At 46.5% G+C, this 25486-nt stretch overlaps 3 protein-coding genes across 3 annotated transcripts in view; all 3 read right to left on the minus strand.

Annotated features, from left to right (window-relative positions):
• The window catches only part of LOC306924611 (protein 4.1-like), a 110225-nt gene that overhangs the window by 13475 nt on the left and 71264 nt on the right, over positions 1-25486 (minus strand). Inside the window, exons 15-16 of the mRNA XM_079503184.1 lie at positions 24939-25126; positions 7597-7781 (exon numbers count right to left, since the gene is read on the minus strand). Of these exons, the coding sequence (XP_079359310.1) occupies positions 7597-7781; positions 24939-25126 (373 nt within the window). The remainder of the gene's footprint in view (positions 1-7596; positions 7782-24938; positions 25127-25486) is intronic.
• LOC306924386 (uncharacterized protein) lies at positions 8568-10526 on the minus strand (the record flags this gene model as incomplete). The annotated part of the gene is made up of 3 exons (XM_079502880.1): positions 10395-10526; positions 8937-9215; positions 8568-8794 (listed from the first exon to the last, which is right to left on the minus strand). The coding sequence occupies exons 1-3, from the start codon at positions 10471-10473 to the stop codon at positions 8568-8570; spliced, it is 585 nt and encodes a 194-aa protein (XP_079359006.1). The 5' UTR covers positions 10474-10526.
• On the minus strand, positions 14104-16391 carry LOC306924387 (uncharacterized protein; the record flags this gene model as incomplete). Its single annotated transcript, XM_079502881.1, has 4 exons — positions 14104-14453; positions 14639-14977; positions 15437-15718; positions 16238-16391. The coding sequence occupies 4 exons, from the start codon at positions 16389-16391 to the stop codon at positions 14104-14106; spliced, it is 1125 nt and encodes a 374-aa protein (XP_079359007.1).

Below are 25486 nucleotides of genomic sequence, written 5' to 3' on the forward strand. Positions count from 1 at the left end.
CACAGAAGTCTGACGTCAATATCAGTAGAGGCCGCAAATCCACAGGTTCATGTACTTTGTATTTGCATTGTAATCCCCATAGTGGGATTTTAGATCGCCTCATATAAGAACTGTGTTTGAAAAATAATCAAATCATCCAGGCCGTTTCACTCATATGGATATGAAGAATCAACTGACTGAGAGAAAACGTTGATGTTACTGCTACTGAATTAGTTACATTTTCACTAGAAACAGTCTGAGTGACTGACGATACAGAGACACCTCCCCGACAATATAACGATACAGAGACACCTCCCTGACAATATAACGATATAGAGACACCTCCCTGACAATATAACGATACAGAGACAGCTCCCTGACAATATAACGATACAGAGACACCTCCCCGACAATATAACGATACAGAGACACCTCCCTGACAATATAACAATATAGAGACACCTCCCTGACAATATAATGATACAGAGACACCTCCCTGACAATATAACGATACAGAGACAGCTCCCTGACAATATAACGATACAGAGACACCTCCCCGACAATATAACGATACAGAGACACCTCCCTGACAATATAACAATATAGAGACACCTCCCTGACAATATAATGATACAGAGACACCTCCCTGACAATATAATGATACAGAGACACCTCCCTGACAATATAACGATATAGAGACACATCCCCGACAATATAACGATACAGAGACACCTCCCTGACAATATAACGATACAGAGACACCTCCCTGACAATATAACGATATAGAGACACCTCCCTGACAATATAACGATACAGAGACACCTCCCCGACAATATAACGATACAGAGACACCTCCCCGACAATATAACGATATAGAGACACCTCCCTGACAATATAACGATACAGAGACACCTCCCTGACAATATAACGATATAGAGACACCTCCCTAACAATATAACGATACAGAGACACCTCCCTGACAATATAACGATACAGAGACACCTCCCTGACAATATAACAATACAGAGACACCTCCCTGACAATATAACGATATAGAGACACCTCCCTGACAATATAACGATACAGAGACACCTCCCTGACAATATAACGATACAGAGACACCTCCCTGACAATATAACGATACAGAGACACCTCCCTGACAATATAACGATACAGAGACACCTCCCTGACAATATAACGATATAGAGACACCTCCCTGACAATATAACGATACAGAGACACATCCCTGACAATATAACGATACAGAAACACCTCCCTGACAATATAACGATACAGAAACACCTCCCTGACAATATAACGATACAGAGACACCTCCCTGACAATATAACGATATAGAGACACCTCCCTGACAATATAACGCTACAGAGACACCTCCCCGACAATATAACGATACAGAGACACATCCCTGACAATATAACGATACAGAGACACCTCCCTGACAATATAACGATACAGAGACACATCCCTGACAATATAACGATACAGAGACACCTCCCTGACAATATAACGATACAGAGACACATCCCTGACAATATAACGATACAGAAACACCTCCCTGACAATAACGCAGAGACAGCTTGTTTATTTTTGGACCACAATGCTTATAGTAGACAATATTAAGATCACCCCATGTTATTCTCCATAGAGAAATACTTCCGTGAACCGGGGGAATCGAGGGGATGAGCGAGTGATGTCAGGACTTCGGCGCTCTATAGAATGGTTTAGTACGTGATGTGACGTCTCCACCAGAGAAGGTTTTAATATGTGACAGTTGTGACATAAACACTACAGTGTCTAAAGTGAGACGTATTGTGTTACATTCAGTAGTAACAGACGGATGCAGTCGTCATGAATGAGCATGAGACTCTATGGAGCGGCCATCTTGGTCAGGGCAATAGGACTCTATGTAGCGGCCATCTTGGTCAGGGCAATAGGACTCTATGGAGCGGCCATCTTGGTCAGGGCAATAGGACTCTATGGAGCGGCCATCTTGGTCAGGGCAATAGGACTCTATGGAGCGGCCATCTTGGTCAGGGCAATAGGACTCTATGGAGCGGCCATCTTGGTCAGGGCAATAGGACTCTATGGAGCGGCCATCTTGGTCAGGACAATAGGACGCTGTTAGCATTAGTCTATGGAGCGGCCATCTTGGTCAGGGCAATATGACTCTATGGAGCGGCCATCTTGGTCAGGGCAATAGGACTCTATGGAGCAGCCATCTTGGTCAGGGCAATAGGACGCTGTTAGCATTAGAGAACACAAGCTAATCAGATGATAATAACTTTAGAGAGCTTTCATAAAATATAACCTTAAAACTCGTCCAAGGCGTCCAAAATCACCACACTCTTGAACAGTTTCTACTTGTCAACAATTAGACTGCTGAACAAGAACTAGGTCTGGTGACACCGCACAGACTGATCTGAACCTGTCTCTTGTTTTAGTAGAGACTCCAGGCTAAATCACTATACATGATACTGTCATGTAGATTAGTCATGTACTACGCACTTTGTTTTTTTCTCTCTTTTAACTGCAATGATGAGCCTGCACAACCAAGAATTTGACCCATGTTACTTGTAATGATTCTGGTTTGTCGTAAACACAGCCTGGCTGGACTGTGAGTAAACAAGGAAGTGGCTCTATCTGGTGGCCACTAAGTGTAACTACTTTTGTGAATTAGGAATAGTCTTACGATGTTAATATTGCTCTATGTTTGTAACCGTTTTAGAACAGCAATAAACCACTAGAGGTCCAAGCTTACCGAGTATTTTATAATGTCTGAGAGAGTCAGAGACTCTGTTGTATTTTATAATGTCTGAGAGAGTCAGAGACTCTGTTGTATTTTATAATGTCTGAGAGAGTCAGAGACTCTGTTGTATTTTATAATGTCTGAGAGAGTCAGAGACTCTGTTGTATTTTATAATGTCTGAGAGAGTCAGAGACTCTGCTGTATGTTATAATGTCTGAGAGAGTCAGAGACTCTGCTGTATTTTATAATGTCTGAGAGAGTCAGAGACTCTGCTGTATTTTATAATGTCTGAGAGAGTCAGAGACTCTGTTGTATTTTATAATGTCTGAGAGAGTCAGAGACTCTGTTGTATTTTATAATGTCTGAGAGAGTCAGAGACTCTGCTGTATGTTATAATGTCTGAGAGAGTCAGAGACTCTGTTGTATTTTATAATGTCTGAGAGAGTCAGAGACTCTGCTGTATTTTATAATGTCTGAGAGAGTCAGAGACTCTGTTGTATTTTATAATGTCTGAGAGAGTCAGAGACTCTGTTGTATGTTATAATGTCTGAGAGAGTCAGAGACTCTGTTGTATGTTATAATGTCTGAGAGAGTCAGAGACTCTGTTGTATTTTATAATGTCTGAGAGAGTCAGAGACTCTGTTGTATTTTATAATGTCTGAGAGAGTCAGAGACTCTGTTGTATGTTATAATGTCTGAGAGAGTCAGAGACTCTGTTGTATGTTATAATGTCTGAGAGAGTCAGAGACTCTGCTGTATGTTATAATGTCTGAGAGAGTCAGAGACTCTGTTGTATTTTACTAGAATTTCGCGGGCCTTCGGCCCGCTCATCCCAGAGTTGCGTTGCCCCGCGTTGCGATACAGAAGTCCACAGATACAGAAGTCCACAGTGACACGCGTTGTATGCAGCTGTTTTGTGTTGCAGCGCGTGCGCGCGCGCGCGTGTAGTGTTGTTGTTCTTATCCATAACAATAAATGGATCAAATATGCTCTATATTAGTTATGTATAGATTTAAAGCAGTGGCTGTCAAAGGTGTGATCCAGGGACCCTCATGGTTCCTTGAGGGGGTTCCAAATGGACCCATTATAGGTCTGTAACTCTGAGAGTGTACAAATGGAACCAAGTGGACCCTACAGGTCTGTAACTCTGAGAGTGTACAAATGGAACCAAATGGACTCTGTTATAACGTGTAACTGTGATACTGTACAAATGGAATCAAATGGGACTCTTATGGGTCCATTTGGTTTTACTCTCAGAGTTATGGGGGTCCTTGAAATTTAAAAGGGTTGAGAAGCTGTATGCAATGGCTTATGTCTTGTAAAAAGAGAGACCAGCCTATTCTCCAAAGCATGATATCTTATGCTTTGCTAGGTTGTACAAATTAATATTGGGTCAATATAATTTGCAGGACTCACGTGTGTGCTCTCTGTCTCTCTCGCTCTCTTCTCTCTCCTCCGTCTCTGGGGTGTGTGGGGGGGGGGGGGGGGGGGGGGGGGGATTAGTGGCGCTGCCTGCGACAGTGCTATACTTCTCCAGCAGCGGTGCAGAACCGAGAGAGTGACACATTCTTGTGGATGTAAACTGCGCAAGTTGTAGCTTTAAAGTTCGGATTGTGTAGTCGCACCGGTGGTACAAAGTGAATGTTACAACTCGCACGGTGATGTTGTAAGGCGCAAATGCGAGTACCTAGTCGCACTGTCAAGCCCTGTGTAGTGTAGTGGCATTTTCGCTGCATCGCGAGGCGATCCAAATTCCCCCCCGCGCACGCACGCACGCACACACACACACACACACACACTGGACGTAGCTGTGTGTTGTTGCAGCGCGCGCGTGTGCGTGTAGTGTTGTTGTTGTTGTTCGTGTCGATATTTGCGCGTCGGTTTGTCCCGCTTGTACCACGCCAGGTTTGCACAGTGCGCTCAGTGCGATATTTCCGAACGTGGGCGTTGTGTGTGTGTGTGTGGGTGGGTGTGTGTGTGTGTGGCTGGCTGTGTTTTGTTGCGTGGGGATCGCCATGTGAGGGGGCTAGCCAATAAGGGCCCTGTGTTGCATGTGGAGAATTGTGTAGGTGAGTGTGTGTGGTGTAGCCGAACGGGGTGGTGAGGACATGAGGGGGATGTAGCACAGCAATCGGTGACCCCTACATTAAGCTGTGTTGCTCCCAAGATGCAGTGCAAATGCGTGTTGTAGCAACCGTAGCCAATGGGAAAACAGGATGCAGTGTTGCCAGGTCCGCGAATTGTAAGCGAGTTGTAAGTAGCGTGTTGAATGGCATTTTTTCTGGGCTTGTTTTCATAGACCTGGCAACAAATTAGGCGGGGGTGTCGGTGCTTGTGGCGTGTTTGTGTTTATTATTGATATTGATGTTGTTTGTGAGTGTGGACGGGAGGCGGCTGTAGTGGCAGTGCAATGACAGTTTTTACGCGGGTGTTGTTGACTGTGGGCGTGCGGCGCGACATGAGGAGATAGCCGTGGATCGACGCGGAGGGTAAGACTGTGTCGTGTTAGTGTGTTGTTGCAGTGTGTGTTGCAGCGTGTTGCAGCGTGTCAGTGACGTAGTAGCTGGTGCCTTTTGTTCCTGTGCGTGCTTTTGGGGACATGTTTTCAATTGTATATAAGGATAATGTCAGAGACTCTGTTGTATTTTATAATGTCTGAGAGAGTCAGAGACTCTGTTGTATGTTATAATGTCTGAGAGAGTCAGAGACTCTGTTGTATGTTATAATGTCTGAGAGAGTCAGAGACTCTGTTGTATGTTATAATGTCTGAGAGAGTCAGAGACTCTGCTGTATGTTATAATGTCTGAGAGAGTCAGAGACTCTGCTGTATGTTATAATGTCTGAGAGAGTCAGAGACTCTGTTGTATGTTATAATGTCTGAGAGAGTCAGAGACTCTGTTGTATTTTATAATGTCTGAGAGAGTCAGAGACTCTGCTGTATGTTATAATGTCTGAGAGAGTCAGAGACTCTGCTGTATGTTATAATGTCTGAGAGAGTCAGAGACTCTGCTGTATGTTATAATGTCTGAGAGAGTCAGAGACTCTGTTGTATGTTATAATGTCTGAGAGAGTCAGAGACTCTGCTGTATTTTATAATGTCTGAGAGAGTCAGAGACTCTGTTGTATTTTATAATGTCTGAGAGAGTCAGAGACTCTGCTGTATGTTATAATGTCTGAGAGAGTCAGAGACTCTGCTGTATTTTATAATGTCTGAGAGAGTCAGAGACTCTGCTGTATGTTATAATGTCTGAGAGAGTCAGAGACTCTGCTGTATGTTATAATGTCTGAGAGAGTCAGAGACTCTGCTGTATGTTATAATGTCTGAGAGAGTCAGAGACTCTGTTGTATGTTATAATGTCTGAGAGAGTCAGAGACACTCCGCTCTCACCTCGCCTCTCAGCCGTTATAAAATACACGGTAAGCTGAGACCTCTAGTGGCTTATTGCTGTAATCTACAGTGGTCATGTGATCATGTTAAAACAACGGAGGGCGGGCGGGGGGGGGGGGGGGGGGGGGGGAATCAATCTAATCTAATGATATACCTTCCGCATTCTCACTGGTTCCACACCTGACTCCTCCCACTGAGGAGAGGAGAGGAGAGGAGAGGAGAGGAGAGGAGAGGAGAGGAGAGCCAATCACTGACGTCCTTCAGAACAGGCCTGAAAATCCACCTTTCCGGGTTTCCTCTCGATGACGCGTATATCTATTCTACGTCCGAGCATAGACATGGTAATGCCCCGCCTGCCTCTGATTGGCCTACCGACACTGAGCATAGACATGGTAACGCCCCACCTGCCTCTGATTGGCCTACCGACACTGAGCATAGACATGGTAACGCCCCGCCTGCCTCTGATTGGCCTACCGACACTGAGCATAGGCATGGTAACGCCCCACCTGCCTCTGATTGGCCTACCGACACTGCCGGCCTTACCAGAGTTTCCTCCGAGGATAGTCTGCCAAGAGGTTATTCCGTGGTGGGAAATAAATAAATAAATAATACAAGTACGACATAATAAAGGAATGACAGCTTGGCACGCGCGACAGTAACTTTTATGTTTTGTAGAAGACGCCAGCTAATATATTGTTTATGCCATTTATTTTGCATGTTGTACAGTGTAAACTTGAAACATTATTGTACTGTAAAAAGGTCTCTATCTTTTTTAGTATAATAGTTTACTATAATTAGATTATTACACGATAATCAACACTAACACTTTAATTTAGAACATACCCAAATCAAATCATACAAAGACGTGTTCAATCAATCATTCAATCAAAGCAAACGGCATAAACAATATTAGTTTGAATCTTCTACAAAAATAAAAGTTACAATAGCATAGCCTGGCTAAAGCCAGACGTGAATCAGCCGTTGGCAAAAAAGAATTGCCTGCCGGCACACGACAGTGTGATTTCAGTCTGGCTTATTAGCCAGGCTAAAGCTGCCAGGGTTAGGGTTAGGGCTGACCTGCCAAGCTGTCATTCTCTTGTACTTGTATTATTTCCCACCACGGAGTAACCTCGCGTCTCGGAGGACAGTCTGGTGGGACCAATGGGGCAAGACGGGCAGTGTCGGTAGGCCAATCAGAGGCAGGCGGGGCGTTACCATGTCCTCACTTCCCACATTCACACACCAATGGTGGCGAGCTCACACCGACCGACTCATTGGAGGCAATGTAGGGTTCAGTGTCTTGCCCAAGGACACTTCGACATGTGAACAGGAGGAGCCGGGATTCGAACCGCCGACCCAGGGATCATTGGACGACCTGCTCTACCTCCTGAGCCACAGCCGCCCATTTATACTCTAAGCTACAGCATCCTATCTTGACCTCTGAACCCTGATCTCATCGTACCTTGACCTCCGCCCTGGGCTCCACGGCCTCCACGGTGACCTCCAGCTTCTTGATGGGCGTCGACGTCTGAGGCCCCGCCCCCTCCGTGGGCATGGCCATGGGAATGCCCGCCTCCAGCAAGGCGGCGTGGGAGAAGACGGGAGCGCTGACGGGCCGTGCGGCGCCCCGCGGCGCGCTGGCGGCCTCTACTGGACAACAAATATAATGTAAATAATACACAACACTGGCGCGGTCTCACACACACACACACACACACACACACACACACACACACACACACACACACACACACACACACACACACACACACACACACACACACACACACACACACACACACACACACACACACACACACACACACCGCTCACAGTCAGCCTCAAGCCTCTGAGTGAAGTCACAGATCGCGTACTGTTCCTTTAAGACCACGCCCCCATAAAGCACCTTTAGCTTCAGAGCGCCAAGCAGAGACTTTGATTGACACATGGAAGCAGAGAGTTTGATTGACACATTGCCATAACCAATGGAAACCAAGGGAAAATGTTCCTGGAGGCGTGTCCTCTTCTTCCAACCATTAGCTTGAAGTGTTAGCATACTTAGCGTTAGCATACTTACCGTCTTGAAGTGTTAGCATACTTAGCGTTAGCATACTTACCGTCTTACTTACTTTAAGCATGAAGCCTTTTTCACGTAGAGGACAAAGCAGAAAGCAAAACGTGGAGAGAGAGCGCACACACCCCGGAGCAGACCAGAGTGGATCGGACTGGAGCGGATCACAGTGGACCGGAGCGGACTACCTGGCCGTCTGACTCCAGGGTTAGTTATAGGGTTAGAGCAGACCGGAGCGGATCGGAACGGACCGGACTACCTGGCCGTCTGACTCCAGGGTTAGTTATAGGGTTAGAGCAGACCGGAGTGGACCGGAACGGACCGGACTACCTGGCCGTCTGACTCCAGGGTTAGTTATAGGGTTAGAGCAGACCGGAGCGGACCGGACTACCTGGCTGTCTGACTCCAGGGTCCAGCAGAACAAACCAGTCGTCTTCCTCCAGACGGCCGTGACTCCGCCTCTCGTCCAGGATTCGCTCCTCGAAGGTGGTCGGTCCGAGGAGGGGGCGGGGCTTGGGTTCAGTGGGCGGAGCCTTCGGCACGGGGCTGAGCTCTGCGGCGAAGAACGGGACGGCAGAGACGGTAGCGCCTGTCAATCAAAACCTTACGTTAATAAATACTGTCAATCAAAACCTTACGTTAATAAATACTGTCAAAACACAATGAAAACATTGTTAATACACATTTATTTTATAATATATATAATCGTAACACATTTATTTTTCTCGTACCCGTTTTGATCTTCCTGCGTTCCTCCAGAGTGGCTCCGCCCTCAAACAGCCAGAACCAATTGTCTGCCTCCGCTCGCCCTAGCGGCGGCGGCCATGTTTGTTGCGTCGTCACGGCGACCGCATGGCGTCTCTCCTCCTCATTGGTCACCGTCACCGCCTCCCACTCCCTGGTTTCCTCCCACTTCCTGGTCTCCTCCCACTTTCTGGTCTCCTCCCACTTCCTGGTTTCCTCCGTGAGTTGTACCCTCTGTACCAACTGTCTGGTGGACACTGGAGACACTGAGGACAAAACAAAGCATTTATGAATGTTAGAATATACTGTACAAATATGTCTGTTATCGGGCATAAAAAAACACTGTAAACACAATACAAAGTGCCGTTGCCTTCTCACGCTTTACTCTCGTTTTAACGCGGAGGGCAGGGCTGCCAACTCTCACGCAATGAGCGTGAGAGTTGACTCTTCACACGCACTCACCCCTCACGTTGTATTGACCCTCTTCACACGCACTCACGCCTCACGTTGTATGAGAGTTGACCCTCTTCACACGCACTCACGCCTCACGTTGTATGAGAGTTGACCCTCTTCACACGCACTCACGCCTCACGTTGTATGAGAGTTGACCCTCTTCACACGCACTCACGCCTCACGTTGTGAGAGTTGACCCTCTTCACACGCACTCACGCCTCACGTTGTATTGACCCTCTTCACACGCACTCACGCCTCACGTTGTATGAGAGTTGACCCTCTTCACACGCACTCACGCCTCACGTTGTATTGAGTTGACCCTCTTCACACGCACTCACGCCTCACGTTGTATTGAGTTGACCCTCTTCACACGCACTCACGCCTCACGTTGTATTGAGTTGACCCTCTTCACACGCACTCACGCCTCACGTTGTATTGAGTTGACCCTCTTCACACGCACTCACGCCTCACGTTGTAGTTGACCCTCTTCACACGCACTCACGCCTCACGTTGTAGTTGACCCTCTTCACACGCACTCACGCCTCACGTTGTATTGCTCACGCCGTCAAATCACCCCAATTGGAAAACTGTGTGAACTCATGCATGAGTGAGAAATCCACTTCAGCCGCAATTTGAGCGACAAAGGGAATGATTGTACCTGAACCCCCAGCAGCAGAGCAGGCTATACAGGTTACAATAACCTTTTTTGTTGTTTTTCTTCTTTGTAATTATTTGTTTGGTCCAAAATATTGTTTGTGTTGTCATGAGTTGTCACGACTCGAGTTGGCTTTGTCCGTGGCGTAACCGTCTTTAAATAAATACTTTTTGAAATGTCTATGGGAAAAATGCATTGGGATTCATTTCCTGGTCCATGGTAGGGGGCGGGACTGCGACGCTCTATAGAGCGCCGTAGTCCCGCACCCTTTTAGTCCCGCCCCCTTTCAGACTCACCTAGTTGGTTATGGTTATGGTTAGTACCACTGAGGACTCACCTAGTTGGTTATCAGAGACATCGAGGAGCATAAACCAGTCCTCCTCCACCTGTCTGGGTGGAGATGGAGTCACTGGCATGGTGGAGGTCTTCTCCACCCACTGGCCTGGTGTCTGTTCTATAGTGGAGGTCTTCTCCACCCACTGGCCTGGTGTCTGTTCTATAGTGGAGGTCTTCTCCACCCTCTGGCCTGGTGTCTGTTCTATAGTGGAGGTCTTCTCCACCCTCTGGCCTGGTGTCTGTTCTATAGTGGAGGTCTTCTCCACCCTCTGGCCTGGTGTCTGTTCTATAGTGGAGGTCTTCTCCACCCTCTGGCCTGGTGTCTGTTCTGTCAATGTCACGCTGGTCTCAACGACCTGTCCACGCTCCACCCAAGACACTGTCACGCACGCACGCACACGCGCACACGCTCACACACACACACAACACACACACACACACACACACAACACACAACACACAGGTTGTTCAGGTCAAGGACCACTTAGCTGAGATACCAGATCAGATAACATGATTCAGTGATCCAGATTAAACTTAATAGATTTCATAGACTTGTTGTTTTTATGTTAAAATATAGATCTACATATTCAATAATAACGGTTAACTCATTGACCGCCATCTAGTGGTGGCTTAGTGTGGTGCAGCCCGCCATACATCTCAATGAGCTACGCTCTTAATTTGAAAGCCGTTTTGGCTGAGTCAGGGTTAGATTTAACACACACAGTGTTTCTAACGGTGTTTATGGTTATCAGACTGACGGCTACCTGGTGACGCCAGGAGGGGGAGGGTCTTCTCGCCGATGACATCAAACACGACGAACCAATCGTCTCCTTCCTCTCGTTGGACACGTTTAACGTCAGACCGACGAGTCTGTTCCTCCTTCCTGCTGTCCAGAACGACCTCCACCGTCCTCCACGACGCCTCCTGCTGGCTCGTTACCGCCGTCACCTCTGTGCTCGTCACCTCTACACTCGTCACCTCTGTCACAGAGGTCTTCATGGTCTTCACCTCCGTCACAGAGCTCTGCATAGCGTCTGGTTGGCCTCTTGGCATGAGGACGGTTTCTTCACGAACAGCATCAAACAGCAGAAACCAGACATCATCTTGCTGTGGTCTTGGTGGAGCTGATGACGGTGTAGGCGTTGGGCCGGAGGTCTCCATCACTGGTGTAGGTTGTGTAGGTTGTATAGGTTGTATAGGTTGTGTAGGTGGTGTAGGTGGTGTAGGCGGTGCTCCAGAGCTCTCCATCGCTGTTATCTTTGGTTTCATCTCCGCAGCTCTCTCTTCAGAAACTGCAGCTCTGCTCTGGGAGTCTGTCGGACCAAATACCAGTCAGACAAATGTCACATCACTGTAGTACTGTGTGTGTGTCTGTGTGCGTGCGTGCGTGCGTGCGTGCGTGCGTGCGTGCGTGCGTGCGTGCGTGCGTGCGTGCGTGCGTGCGTGCGTGCGTGCGTGGACTGGGTTCTCATACCTGGAGGAACGTAGGACTGTGGCTGAAGCTCTACATCCAGGAAGATGAACCAGTCGTCATCCTGGATGTTCTGTCTCGCACTGATGATGTCATCATCCTGGAGTCTGCTCTGCTCTTTCTGTCTCGCACTGATGATGTCCTCCACCTGCTCTGTGATCTGGTCAGACAGATCAGCTTCTGTGTGAATCCCAGGAGATCCAGTAGATTCCTGACGAAGCCGAACAGATTCCTGCTCTATGACGACTGCTGTGTGTTGGTGGGAACATTGTGAAAACAGATGAACACATCAAGACTACTAAGTCTGTTGTCTGTTCCACACCTGTGAATGATACAGACTATATAAAACTGTAATGTATAAATGATACAGATTATATAAAACTCTGATGTGATTGCGTGACAAATTATACAGATTATATAAAACTCTGATGTGTAAATTATACAGACACATCCACAGATCTGTCTAGAGAACACTCCAATGTGGGCTTCACCAATCATGGAGGGTTAGAAATTAGTGACCAGCATGGAGGTGTTAGGGTGAAATTAGTGACAAGCATGGAGGTGTTAGGGTGAAATTGGTGACCATCATGGATGTGTTAGGGTGAAATTAGTGACCATCATGGAGGTGTTAGGGTGAAATTAGTGACCAGCATGGATGTGTTAGGGTGAAATTAGTGACAAGCATGGAGGTGTTAGGGTGAAATTAGTGACCAGCATGGAGGTGTTAGGGTGAAATTAGTGACAAGCATGGATGTGTTAGGGTGAAATTGGTGACCATCATGGAGGTGTTAGGGTGAAATTAGTGACCATCATGGATGTGTTAGGGTGAAATTAGTGACCATCATGGATGTGTTAGGGTGAAATTAGTGACTTGTTCATTTGACTTTCTTTGCACCACAGTCTGTTAAACGGAATAGTCTGTCTGGAGGATAACGCCTGATTTACTATACTAATATAATGTCTGTCTGAATATACTGTCTGTCTGAATATACTAATATACTGTCTGTCTGAATATACTAATATACTGTCTGTCTGGTTTATATACTAATATCTGTCTGGGGAGGCCGACGCCTGCTTTCTGTGATTGCGTGACAAGTGATGATATCAGATTTACAAGCTCTGCAGAAGGAGAGAGATGGAACTGGGCTGTACCTGGTGGAGAGAGAGACGTTTCTCTGGGAACGGCGTCCAGTAGAACAAACCAGACATCCTCTGTCCTCCTCCAAGGCTGAGGAGATGGAGCTGATGGAGGAGATGGAGCTGGTGGAGGAGATGGAGCCTGTTGATCGTAGCTCCATTCTTCTCTGGCCTGAAGTGTTGTTGTTGTTGTCATGGTCTGTGATGTGATCTGTATCTGCTGCACTGTGGTCTTCTCACCCTCAGACACCACAGGTCCTGACAGAAAAACCACCACAACTCATTAAAAACACTAGAAGTCTTCAATCTTCACATGAGAATCATTATAATTATCTCTATAAAGACATCTTGCAAGATGACAAACGGTGATCGAACAGATCGCTCTGTGCCTCTACCTAGTGACACTTTGTCTGTTATCACTGAGTCTGTTATCACTGTGTCTGTTATCACTGTGTCTGTTATCACTGAGTCTGTTATCACTGTGTCTGTTATCACTGAGTCTGTTATCACTGTGTCTGTTATCACTGAGTCTGTTATCACTGAGTCTGTTATCACTACCTACCTGGTGACACTGTGTCTGTTATCACTGAGTCTGTTATCACTGAGTCTGTTATCACTGAGTCTGTTATCACTGAGTCTGTTATCACTGTGTCTGTTATCACTGAGTCTGTTATCACTGAGTCTGTTATCACTGTGTCTGTTATCACTGTGTCTGTTATCACTACCTACCTGGGGACACTGTGTCTGTTATCACTGTGTCTGTTATCACTGTGTCTGTTATCACTGTGTCTGTTATCACTGTGTCTGTTATCACTGAGTCTGTTATCACTGAGTCTGTTATCACTGTGTCTGTTATCACTGTGTCTGTTATCACTGTGTCTGTTATCACTACCTACCTGGTGACACTGTCTGTTATCACTGTGTCTGTTATCACTGTGTCTGTTATCACTGTGTCTGTTATCACTGTGTCTGTTATCACTACCTACCTGGTGACACTGTGTCTGTTATCACTGTGTCTGTTATCACTACCTACCTGGGGACACTGTGTCTGTTATCACTGTGTCTGTTATCACGGTGTCTGTTATCACTGTGTCTGTTATCACTACCTACCTGGGGACAGTGAAGACACGTCTCTGGGGACAACATCCAGTAAGATGAACCAGTCGTCATCCTGGAGTCTGCTCTGTCTCACACTGATTATGTCATCATCCTGGAGTCTGCTCTGTCTCACACTGATGATGTCATCATCCTGGAGTCTGCTCTGTCTCACACTGATGATGTCATCATCCTGGAGTCTGCTCTGTCTCACACTGATGATGTCATCATCCTGGAGTCTGCTCTGCTCTTGCTGGATGTTCTGTCTCACACTGATGATGTCGTCCAGCTGCTCTGTGATCTGGTCAAACAGATCAGCGTCTGCTGAGTGGATCCCAGGAGATTCCTGACCAACTGCTGAGAAAACAACAGAACATATATTTTTGGAGCAGGAGACTACATGAGAGCAGAGCTGCGAATAAACGTTTATAGAAAGTCAACCAAAGAAATCATACATTATTTGGCAGCATAAATTAAACTATACAGTTCTGTAGGAGGAGCATTCAGTAGAACATCATATGAATTAGACGTATTAGTTGTACCTGTGGGAACGTCAGAAGATAGAAGCTGTTCGTAGCTCCATTCTTCTCTGGTCGCCAGTGTTCTTGTTCTTGTTGTTCTTGTCGTCTGTGATGTGATCTGGATCTGCTGCACTGTGGTCTCCTCACCCTCAGACACCACAGGTCTGATGTGTATCTGCTGCATTGTGGTCTCCTCACCCTCAGACACCACAGGTCTGATGTGTATCTGCTGCACTGTGGTCTCCTCACCCTCAGACACCACAGGTCTGATGTGTATCTGCTGCACTGTGGTCTCCTCACCCTCAGACACCACAGGTCTGATGTGTATCTGCTGCACTGTGGTCTCCTCACCCTCAGGATCTAACAGAGAAAACCCATGAAGACAAAGGACTGAGAATCATGACATCTGTAAGAGCATCGTTTATAACGGTGGTTTTCAGCCAGTGGTCCGGGGACCACCAGTAGTCCTTGAGGGGTTTCCAGGTGGTCCCCAACTAAATGATGGAGTTGGTAACCAAACAGACCCTTATAGATCTTTAACTCTTGAGAGCGTAAAATGAAATGAGAACTTATAATAAGTCTATACACAATTAGAGAATGTAGAAGATGGTACCAACATCAATACAGCATGGAATGGGTCTGAGAGGTTAAATGTCATCAAATGGTGGTCCGTGGCTCAAATGCTGAATAAATAAATAATAGACCATGAAGTGAAAAAGGTTGAAAACCACTGGTTTATAATCCTGGTTCTGTGGATTGTATAGTTTATAATATTGCAGATGTTGCAGGTGGTTCTGTCTGTGGACTCTATAGCGCTACCTAGTGGTACGTAAGTCACGTTTCTGGGGACCACGTCCAGCAGCAGCAACCAGTCGTCGTCCCTGGTTCTCATTGGCTGCCCTGCGTCGGGTGTTGCTCTCATTGGCCGCGTTGTGTCGAGCATCTCCCTCATTGGCTGCGGTGGGGTTTCATCGACACGTCTCCATCGATCTTCTACGGACAGCTCTGGTCTCTCGTCTCCTGTCTCCTCTCCTGTCTCCTCAACGGTTGTTCTTTCAGTCTTGGAGGAGGTTCCAACTCTGACTCTGTGCTCCCAGCTCACTGAAATGAAGAACAACATAAGAAATAGCCTGGAGGGGCGTGGTCTAGAGGGACGTGGCCTAGAGGGGTGTGGTCTAGAGGGGCGTGGCCCAGCCTGTGTAGTTTAGGGGTGGCCCACACTGTGTGAAAAGAGGAATTAACGGGCAATTATGGGCACTGTATTTGCCCGTAAACCTCAAGTTTAGCAGCATATACAGTAATATACGGTAATATACAGGTGTACAATTTGGGAGTTTACCGGAGTTTGTTGGAAAGTTTAACGGGAGTTTCCTGTAATATACACATCCGTATTCCATGCTTATTGCGCAGTGCCAGCCTGTGTGGTTTAGGGGTTTCAAAAAATAATCTGCCTAACGATGATGGGTTTCTGAACTGCCCGTTTAATTAATTCTGTCAGTGAACAACATAATGTTCAATTCACACATTCTGTACCTGGTGGTAGAATGTAATCTGTACCTGGTGGAATGTAATCTGTACCTGGTGGAATGTAATCTGTACCTGGTAGAATGTAATCTGTACCTGGTGGAGGAACGACGTCCATCAGTATGAACCAGTCGTCGTCGTCAGCATACGGAGGAACTTCTCTGATCGTCAGCCTGAGCTGTGACCTTTCTCTGAGCGCTGTGACCTCTGTGACCTCTGTGACCTCTGTGACCTCATCCACGGAGGTCATCCTAACCTCCGCTGTAGTAGGAGGATGGGGGTTCACCTGAGCGATGGGATGGGGGTTCCCCTGGACAGCAGGGTGGGGGTTCCCCTGAACGATGGGATTCCCCCGAGCACGCTCCACCACTGTAAAAGATGAATTACAATTTACAATGTAGTCATTTTATCAGACGCTCTTAATCCAGAGTGATTTACAGTAAGCAAGAACAACACATGGTGATAAATCACATACATAGAGATAGAACACCACATGGTAATACATCACATACATAGAGATAGAACACCACATGGTGATACATCACATACATAGAGATAGAACACCACATGGTGATACATCACATACATAGAGATAGAACACCACATGGTGATACATCACATACATAGAGATAGTCAAGAAATATAGAAGAAGAACCTATTATCTGTCTAACAGTAGAATATGTGTACAATGAAACTATGAGTCTACACCATATAGTGCTATGTCTACATAAAATGCTATCTAAGTTGCATAAGTTGAGCCTTTGCATACGCCTGTAAGGTGGTCGAGGCTAGGGGAGGGGCTACGGGCTGTAAGGTGGTCGAGGATAGGGGAGGGGCTACGGGCTGTAAGGTGGTCGAGGCTAGGGGAGGGGCTACGGGCTGTAAGGTGGTCGAGGCTAGGGGAGGGGCTACGGGCTGTAAGGTGGTCGAGGCTAGGGGAGGGGCTACGGGCTGTAAGGTGGTCGAGGATAGGACAAGTGCTACGGGCTGTAAGGTGGTCGAGGCTAGGGGAGGGGCTACGGGCTGTAAGGTGGTCGAGGATAGGGGAGGGGCTACGGGCTGTAAGGTGGTCGAGGCTAGGGGAGGGGCTACGGGCTGTAAGGTGGTCGAGGCTAGGGGAGGGGCTACGGGCTGTAAGGTGGTCGAGGATAGGACAAGTGCTACGGGCTGTAAGGTGGTCGAGGCTAGGGGAGGGGCTACGGGCTGTAAGGTGGTCGAGGATAGGGGAGGGGCTACGGGCTGTAAGGTGGTCGAGGATAGGGGAGGGGCTACGGGCTGTAAGGTGGTCGAGGATAGGACAAGTGCTACGGGCTGTAAGGTGGTCGAGGATAGGGGAGGGGCTACGGGCTGTAAGGTGGTCGAGGATAGGGGAGGGACTACGGGCTGTAAGGTGGTCGAGGATAGGGGAGGGGCTACGGGCTGTAAGGTGGTCGAGGATAGGGGAGGGGCTACGGGCTGTAAGGTGGTCGAGGATAGGACAAGTGCTACGGGCTGTAAGGTGGTCGAGGATAGGGGAGGGGCTACGGGCTGTAAGGTGGTCGAGGATAGGTCAAGTGCTACGGGCTGTAAGGTGGTCGAGGATAGGGGAGGGGCTACGGGCTGTAAGGTGGTCGAGGATAGGGGAGGGGCTACGGGCTGTAAGGTGGTCGAGGATAGGGGTGGGGCTACGGGCTGTAAGGTGGTCGAGGATAGGGGAGGGGCTACGGGCTGTAAGGTGGTCGAGGATAGGGGAGGGGCTACGGGCTGTAAGGTGGTCGAGGATAGGGGGGGGGCTACGGGCTGTAAGGTGGTCGAGGATAGGGGAGGGGCTACGTGAGATTTCTCTTCATGACGTGTGTTCAGAGGTTTACGATTAGGCTGAAGAAACTGCACCGTTTGTACCTGCAGGTTTGAAGGAGATCTTGTACGGAGATCGTTCCATCAGGATGTACCACTCGTCTGTGACTCCGCCCACCTCAGAGTACCACTCGTCTGTGACTCCGCCCACCTCAGAGTACCACTCAGCTGTGACTCCGCCCACCTCAGAGCCCCCCCTCTGCGCCTCCTCGCTCTCCTCCTGAGACTTCTCCGCTACGATGGTCACTCTCTTCAGGCTCCGCCTCCTCTCCGTGCCATGGACCTCAGAGGAGGAGGAAGTGGAGGTGAGCCTTCGTCTCAGAATGCCGTGCTCCACATGCTGCTCATCCTCCTCCTCCTTCTCCTCCTCCTCCTCCTCCTCCTCCTCCTTCTCCTCTTCTTCTGCTGGATCTCCTTCAGACACCTCCTTCACTTGATCCTGTTGGTCACAACAGGTCTTTCACTACTGGATCTCTTCTCTGCTAGTCTGAGTTCTACTGGATCTCTTCTCTGCTAGTCTGAGTTCTACTGGATCTCTTCTCTGCTAGTCTGAGTTCTACTGGATCTCTTCTCTGCTAGTCTGAGTTCTACTGGATCTCTTCTCTGCTAGTCTGAGTTCTACTGGATCTCTTCTCTGCTAGTCTGAGTTCTACTGGATCTCTTCTCTGCTAGTCTGAGTTCTACTGGATCTCTTCTCTGCTAGTCTGAGTTCTACTGGATCTCTTCTCTGCTAGTCTGAGTTCTACTGGATCTCTTCTCTGCTAGTCTGAGTTCTACTGGATCTCTTCTCTGCTAGTCTGAGTTCTACTGGATCTCTTCTCTGCTAGTCTGAGTTCTACTGGATCTCTTCTCTGCTAGTCCCTCCACTCTCATCTCCACTATATCCAATTATCCACTATGTCATCATAGCTTAGTTTGTATTCAGTTTCTGTCAGTGATAAAAAGGTTGTCGTCGTAGTTTTAGTCGACGTACATTATTTCCTACCTGGTCTCCTTGGCGTTCTCCAGCTGGTCCCATCAGCTCCTCCACGGTGCTCTCCACAACCCTCCTGACCAGATCTCTGGCCAGGAGATCCACCTCCTTCTGAGAGAGCTCTTCACCCTCCACCTCCCACTGGGAGATCTCTTCAACCTCCACCTCCCTCTGGGACCGCTCGTCTTCTAGCAGACCCTTCAGAAACACCCTCTTGATGTCCTCCGCCAGTTCGTCCTCGTCGCCCCCCTCGCCGCCGCCCCTCGCCTCTCGACCGGCCGAACTGAGCTCCGCCCTGCCCTGAAAGGAGTTGTCTACTTCCTGTCGGAGCCTGGCCACTTCCTCTCTGCCCAGCTCTCCTTCTATGGCGCTCTGGATCCTCCCGGCCAGCTGGTCCACTTCCTGGAGCCGCCATTCCAGAAGCTTCACGTCCCTGAGCCTCTCCTCCAGAACCTGGAACACACACACACACGTATTGGACCGTACCCTAAACCTAACGCTAACACTCCTTGTCTTCACTCTGTAACTTCAAACATAGACTGAGGGCCAGCCTCAAGAAGCAAGCCTCTTCACTTGCTTCTAACTTATAATGTAGCAGACCTGGAGGAGACCTGTCGTTGATCCAGGCAACAACGTGTGCGCGTTCTTCGCTTCCCGTTTGAAAGGCCCTTTATTGTGCATACTCAGACACAGACAGACACGCATACACTTACACACACTCACGCACAGACTCACACAGCCACACATTCAATTGCACACAAGTGCATTTGTTGTTGTATCTGTTCTTTGTCGTACCTTATGTTTGATTACTTTGTTTTACTGTGTGTTTATCATCTTAGATGAGAACCCCTTTATGGGTTTATTTTCTCACCTGCACTTATTTTTCTCTTTTAATGAATGAAAATGTTACTTTTTCGTTTATTTATTGTGCAAATAAATAAAACGAAAAAACGAAAACTAACCTCCTCTTCCTTCAGAGTGGACACCACAGTCCTCCTGACCTCCTGGCTCCTGGAGGAGGTCTCCACGCGCCTCACTTCACTGGTTCCCTTTACCTCCACCATGTCCTGATGCCTGGAGGAGGTCTCCACGCACCTCACTTCACTGGTTCCCTTCACCTGGACGATGTCCTGACGTTCTGTGGTACCTGAGGAGTGGATCCCTGGAGATTCCAGACCAACTGCTGAGAAAACAACATGAACACATCAGAGCAGGAACTACATAAGAGCATTATTAATTATAACCTTTAGCACCACCCTAACCCTAACCCTAACCCTAACCACCATTAATTAATGTTAAATAAATGTCTCTGTGTCTGAACAGGTTTCTCTCCTCAGTGGTCTGAGCATGGACCTGAACTATAATCTATCTTCTAATTGGCACTGTGATTGGCTGTTGTGATTGGCTGTAAGGTGTGCCATTCTGCACTGTGATTGGCTGAGCAACTCACTGCGGTCCAGTGTGTGGTGCCAGTCGTCTTCTGGTTGGAAGACGGGTCGTAACAACCTGTCCAATGAGCTGGACGCTGTGTAGCCACGCCCACCTGGTGATGTTAATTACATTCATTCAATCACTGACATTAATGACATCACGTTAATGACATCACATTAATGACATCACGTTAATGACATCACATTAATGACATCACATTAATGACATCACATTAATGACATCACGTTAATGACATCACATTAATGACATCACATTAATGACATCACGTTAATGACATCACATTAATGACATCACATTAATGACATCACATTAATGACATCACGTTAATGACATCACATTAATGACATCACGTTAATGACATCACATTAATGACATCACATTAATGACATCACATTAATGACATCACGTTAATGACATCAGTAACATCAGACAAACACTGATTTCTCTCATCTTGGCTTTGAAAGTTCCTTTGATAAGTTTCAAAAAGATCATCTATGTGCAGGATGATGAACACCTGCACATGTTGGGATGTGAATGTATATATATATATATGTACTAGCCTTTGTTCAGGCCTATTTATGTATATATATATATATATGCCCTTCATGCCACTAAAAGATTAGCACTTTGGCGATTTGTTGTATATATTTCATAGGTACTTTGAGGTGTTCCATGGATGATTTATTAGCTGTTGCAAGTAGTATAAATGTAGTATAAATGTAGTAAATATAATTAGTAAACAGAGCATAAATGTAGTAAATAATATAATTAGTAAACAGAGCATAAATGTAGTAAATAATATAATTAGTAAACAGAGCATGAATGTAGTAAATAATATAATTAGTAAACAGAGCATAAATGTAGTAAATAATATAATTAGTAAACAGAGCATGAATGTAGTAAATAATATAATTAGTAAACAGAGCATAAATGTAGTAAATAATATAATTAGTAAACAGAGCATAAATGTAGTAAATAATATAATTAGTAAACAGAGCATGAATGTAGTAAATAATATAATTAGTAAACAGAGCATAAATGTAGTAAATAATATAATTAGTAAACAGAGCATAAATGTAGTAAATAATATAATTAGTAAACAGAGCATAAATGTAGTAAATAATATAATTAGTAAACAGAGCATAAATGTAGTAAATAATATAATTAGTAAATTAATTAAATGTCAACATTATTACCTGCTGGACGGACAGGTTGGACGGACGGCAGAGACGGACGTCGACGCAGGAGGACAAACCACTGGTCTCTGTCCTCCCTGTCTCCCCTGTCTCCCCTGTCCTCTGTGTCCTCCCTGTCTCCTCTGTCCTCTGTGTCCTCCCTGTCTCCCCTGTCCTCTGTGTCCTCCCTGTCTCCTCTGTCCTCTGTGTCCTCCCTGTCTCCTCTGTCCTCTGTGTCCTCTGTGTCCTCCTCACTCTGTTGCTGCCTGGCCTCCCGCTGGTCCTCATATGTCCAGCCCTGCTGTGATTGGCTTACAGTCCTGCTCCAGCCCTGCTGTGATTGGCCGACAGTCCTTCTGCTGGAATAAGAGCTCTGGACGGACTGAGTGACCTCGTCTCTGACTGTGGACACACCGTGATGAAGATGATGAAGATGACCATGATCATGGCGGCGGCGGAGATGAAGGCAGTGTTTCTGCGAGCTTTTTAAAAGGCTGGGTGTTAAACCAGGTGTTAAACCAGAGGTCGAAAGGTTAAGCGGAGGTTCGTTAGCGTGAAGCTGAGTGGCGGCGAATGACGCCGAGTCGCTTTGACATCAGACACAAACAGACAAGACTTTTAGAGTCAGTCCAGACGTTATAGAAAGACTTTTAGAGTCAGTCCAGACGTCATAGAAAGACTTTTAGAGTCAGTCCAGACGTTATAGAAAGGACAGACAAACAGACAAGACTTTTAGAGTCAGTCCAGACGTTATAGAAAGGACAGACACAAACAGACAAGACTTTTAGAGTCAGTCCAGACGTTATAGAAAGACTTTTAGAGTCAGTCCAGACGTTATAGAAAGGACAGACAAACAGACAAGACTTTTAGAGTCAGTCCAGACGTTATAGAAAGACTTTTAGAGTCAGTCCAGACGTCATAGAAAGACTTTTAGAGTCAGTCCAGACGTTATAGAAAGACTTTTAGAGTCAGTCCAGACGTCATAGAAAGACTTTTAGAGTCAGTCCAGACGTTATAGAAAGACTTTTAGAGTCAGTCCAGACGTTATAGAAAGACTTTTAGAGTCAGTCCAGACGTCATAGAAAGACTTTTAGAGTCAGTCCAGACGTCATAGAAAGACTTTTAGAGTCAGTCCAGACGTTATAGAATAACTATAATCATGGAGTCAAACAGCAAAGCAACGGCAGAACAATTCAAAGGACAGGAATCCAGGTTCCAGGATGAGAAATAACCGGAAGGTAAAGAAGTTCTCAGTTTAGTACGCTGTGTGGCCAATCACAGCGACCCTGGGGATCATGTGACCACACACCGATGACCAATCTCAGCGACCCTGGGGATCACGTGACCACACACCGATGACCAATCTCAGCGACCAGAGGATGACGACATCACAGAAGATCTAAAGCTGAAAAGACGTCTAAAGACGGACATGTTCCAGTCAAAACCGACATGAAAAGCAGCGAGTTCACCTCGACGGGAGGCGATGTTAGCAAGCTGGAATAAAACCCAGTTCACCTTGATGTTAGCAAGCTGGAATAAAACCCAGTTCACCTTGATGTTAGCAAGCTGGAATAAAGCCCAGTTCACCTTGATGTTAGCAAGCTGGAATAAAGCCCAGTTCTCCTTGATGTTAGCAAACTGGGATTAAACCCAGTTCTCCTTGATGTTAGCAAGCTGGGATTAAACCCAGTTCTCCTTGATGTTAGCAAGCTGGAATAAAACCCAGTTCTCCTTGATGTTAGCAAACTGGAATAAAACCCAGTTCTCCTTGATGTTAGCAAGCTGGAATAAAGCCCAGTTCTCCTTGATGTTAGCAAGCTGGAATAAAACCCAGTTCTCCTTGATGTTAGCAAGCTGGAATAAAGCCCAGTCCTCCTTGATGTTAGCAAGCTGGAATAAAACCCAGTTCACCTTGATGTTAGCAAGCTGGAATAAAACCCAGTTCACCTTGATGTTAGCAAGCTGGAATAAAGCCCAGTTCACCTTGATGTTAGCAAGCTGGAATAAAGCCCAGTTCTCCTTGATGTTAGCAAACTGGGATTAAACCCAGTTCTCCTTGATGTTAGCAAGCTGGGATTAAACCCAGTTCTCCTTGATGTTAGCAAGCTGGAATAAAACCCAGTTCTCCTTGATGTTAGCAAACTTTAATAAAACCCAGTTCTCCTTGATGTTAGCAAGCTGGAATAAAGCCCAGTCCTCCTTGATGTTAGCAAGCTGGAATAAAACCCAGTTCACCTTGATGTTAGCAAGCTGGAATAAAACCCAGTTCTCCTTGATGTTAGCAAGCTGGAATAAAACCCAGTTCTCCTTGATGTTAGCAAGCTGGAATAAGACCCAGTTCACCTTGATGTTAGCAAGCTGGAATAAAACCCAGTTCTCCTTGATGTTAGCAATGTGGGATTAAACCCAGTTCTCCTTGATGTTAGCAAGCTGGAATAAAACCCAGTTCTCCTTGATGTTAGCAAGCTGGAATAAAACCCAGTTCTCCTTGATGTTAGCAAGCTGGAATAAAACCGATAAAACCTTGACGGGAGGCGATGTTAGCAAGCTGGAATAAAAAGCCACGGTGAAGTTTGTTAGAAAGAAGCTCCTCGCATCTTGCTGTGTACCTGTGGGTTCAAAGAAGGAGTTTGTTCTGTCAGACGGTTCTGAGAAGCTCTCAGCCTGTTTTAGGCCTGGTTTTAGCCCTGGTTTTAGGCCTGGTTTTAGGCCAGACTGCAGCACAAGGAACCAGTCATCCTCTTCACACCTGTTGGAGACCGAGAGCTCCAGAAGAGGAACTGCAAAGAGTGGAAGAACTTTAATATCTTAGTCCTGATTATCTTAGACTGGTTTAATATCTTAGACCTGATTATCTTAGACTGGTTTAATATCTTAGACATGATTATCTTAGACTGGTTTAATATCTTAGTCCTGATTCTCTTAGACTGGTTTAATATCTTAGACCTGATTATCTTAGACTGGTTTAATATCTTAGACCTGATTATCTTAGCTGGTTTAATATCTTAGACCTGATTATCTTAGACTGGTTTAAACACTTCTATTTAATCTACACCAAATGTCTGAGCCAAAAATCAACATCCGATCTACAAGCTCACAATGCACCATGTCGTGATGCATTGTGAGCTTGTAGGTCAGACTTTTTTTTGGCGAACGTTCCCCTTGAATAGAGAAGATAGAGGCTGAGCTGGAGGCACACACGCACCCACACGCACACACACACACACACACACACACACACACACACACACACACACACACACACACACACACACACACACACACACACACACACACACACACACACACACACACACACACACACACACACACACACACACACACACACACACACACAAACCTCCATCCAGGCATCGGGACAGCCTCTTGCTGGCAGAGCGGGTGAATCTCGGGGCCGGTCGGGCGATCAGCGAGCTGGCCTGGCGGCTCTGGGCCTGAGTACGCCCGCTGTAGCGGAACTTTGACCCCAAGCCTGACCCCAGACCCAGGGGGACGAACCGCCGTGGGGGGGGCTCCACTGAAGAGACCCTGGAAAACAGAATATACAGTTTAACTTTGACCCTAACCCTGACCCAGCAGACCCTGGTGATCAGGAAATAATGATTCATTCATCTGAAATAATACACTTTAAACCATTCGTTCACCTCTAGATTAACCTGTAGATAATAATAATAATAATAATAATAATAATAATAATAATAATAATAATAATAATAATAATAATAATAATAATAATAATAATAATACAATAATACAGCAGTTTGGACAATCCAACCAAACCATTCGTTCATGTGAAAGAACAGTTTGTCTCAACACGGTTCAGAACAGATACAAACAGGTTCAGTCTGTCTGAAATATATGTGTTGCATACTGGGTGTGATCTGACAA

Source organism: Electrona antarctica (assembly GCF_951216825.1).
Source record: "Electrona antarctica genome assembly, chromosome: 6".
NCBI lineage: Eukaryota > Metazoa > Chordata > Actinopteri > Myctophiformes > Myctophidae > Electrona > Electrona antarctica.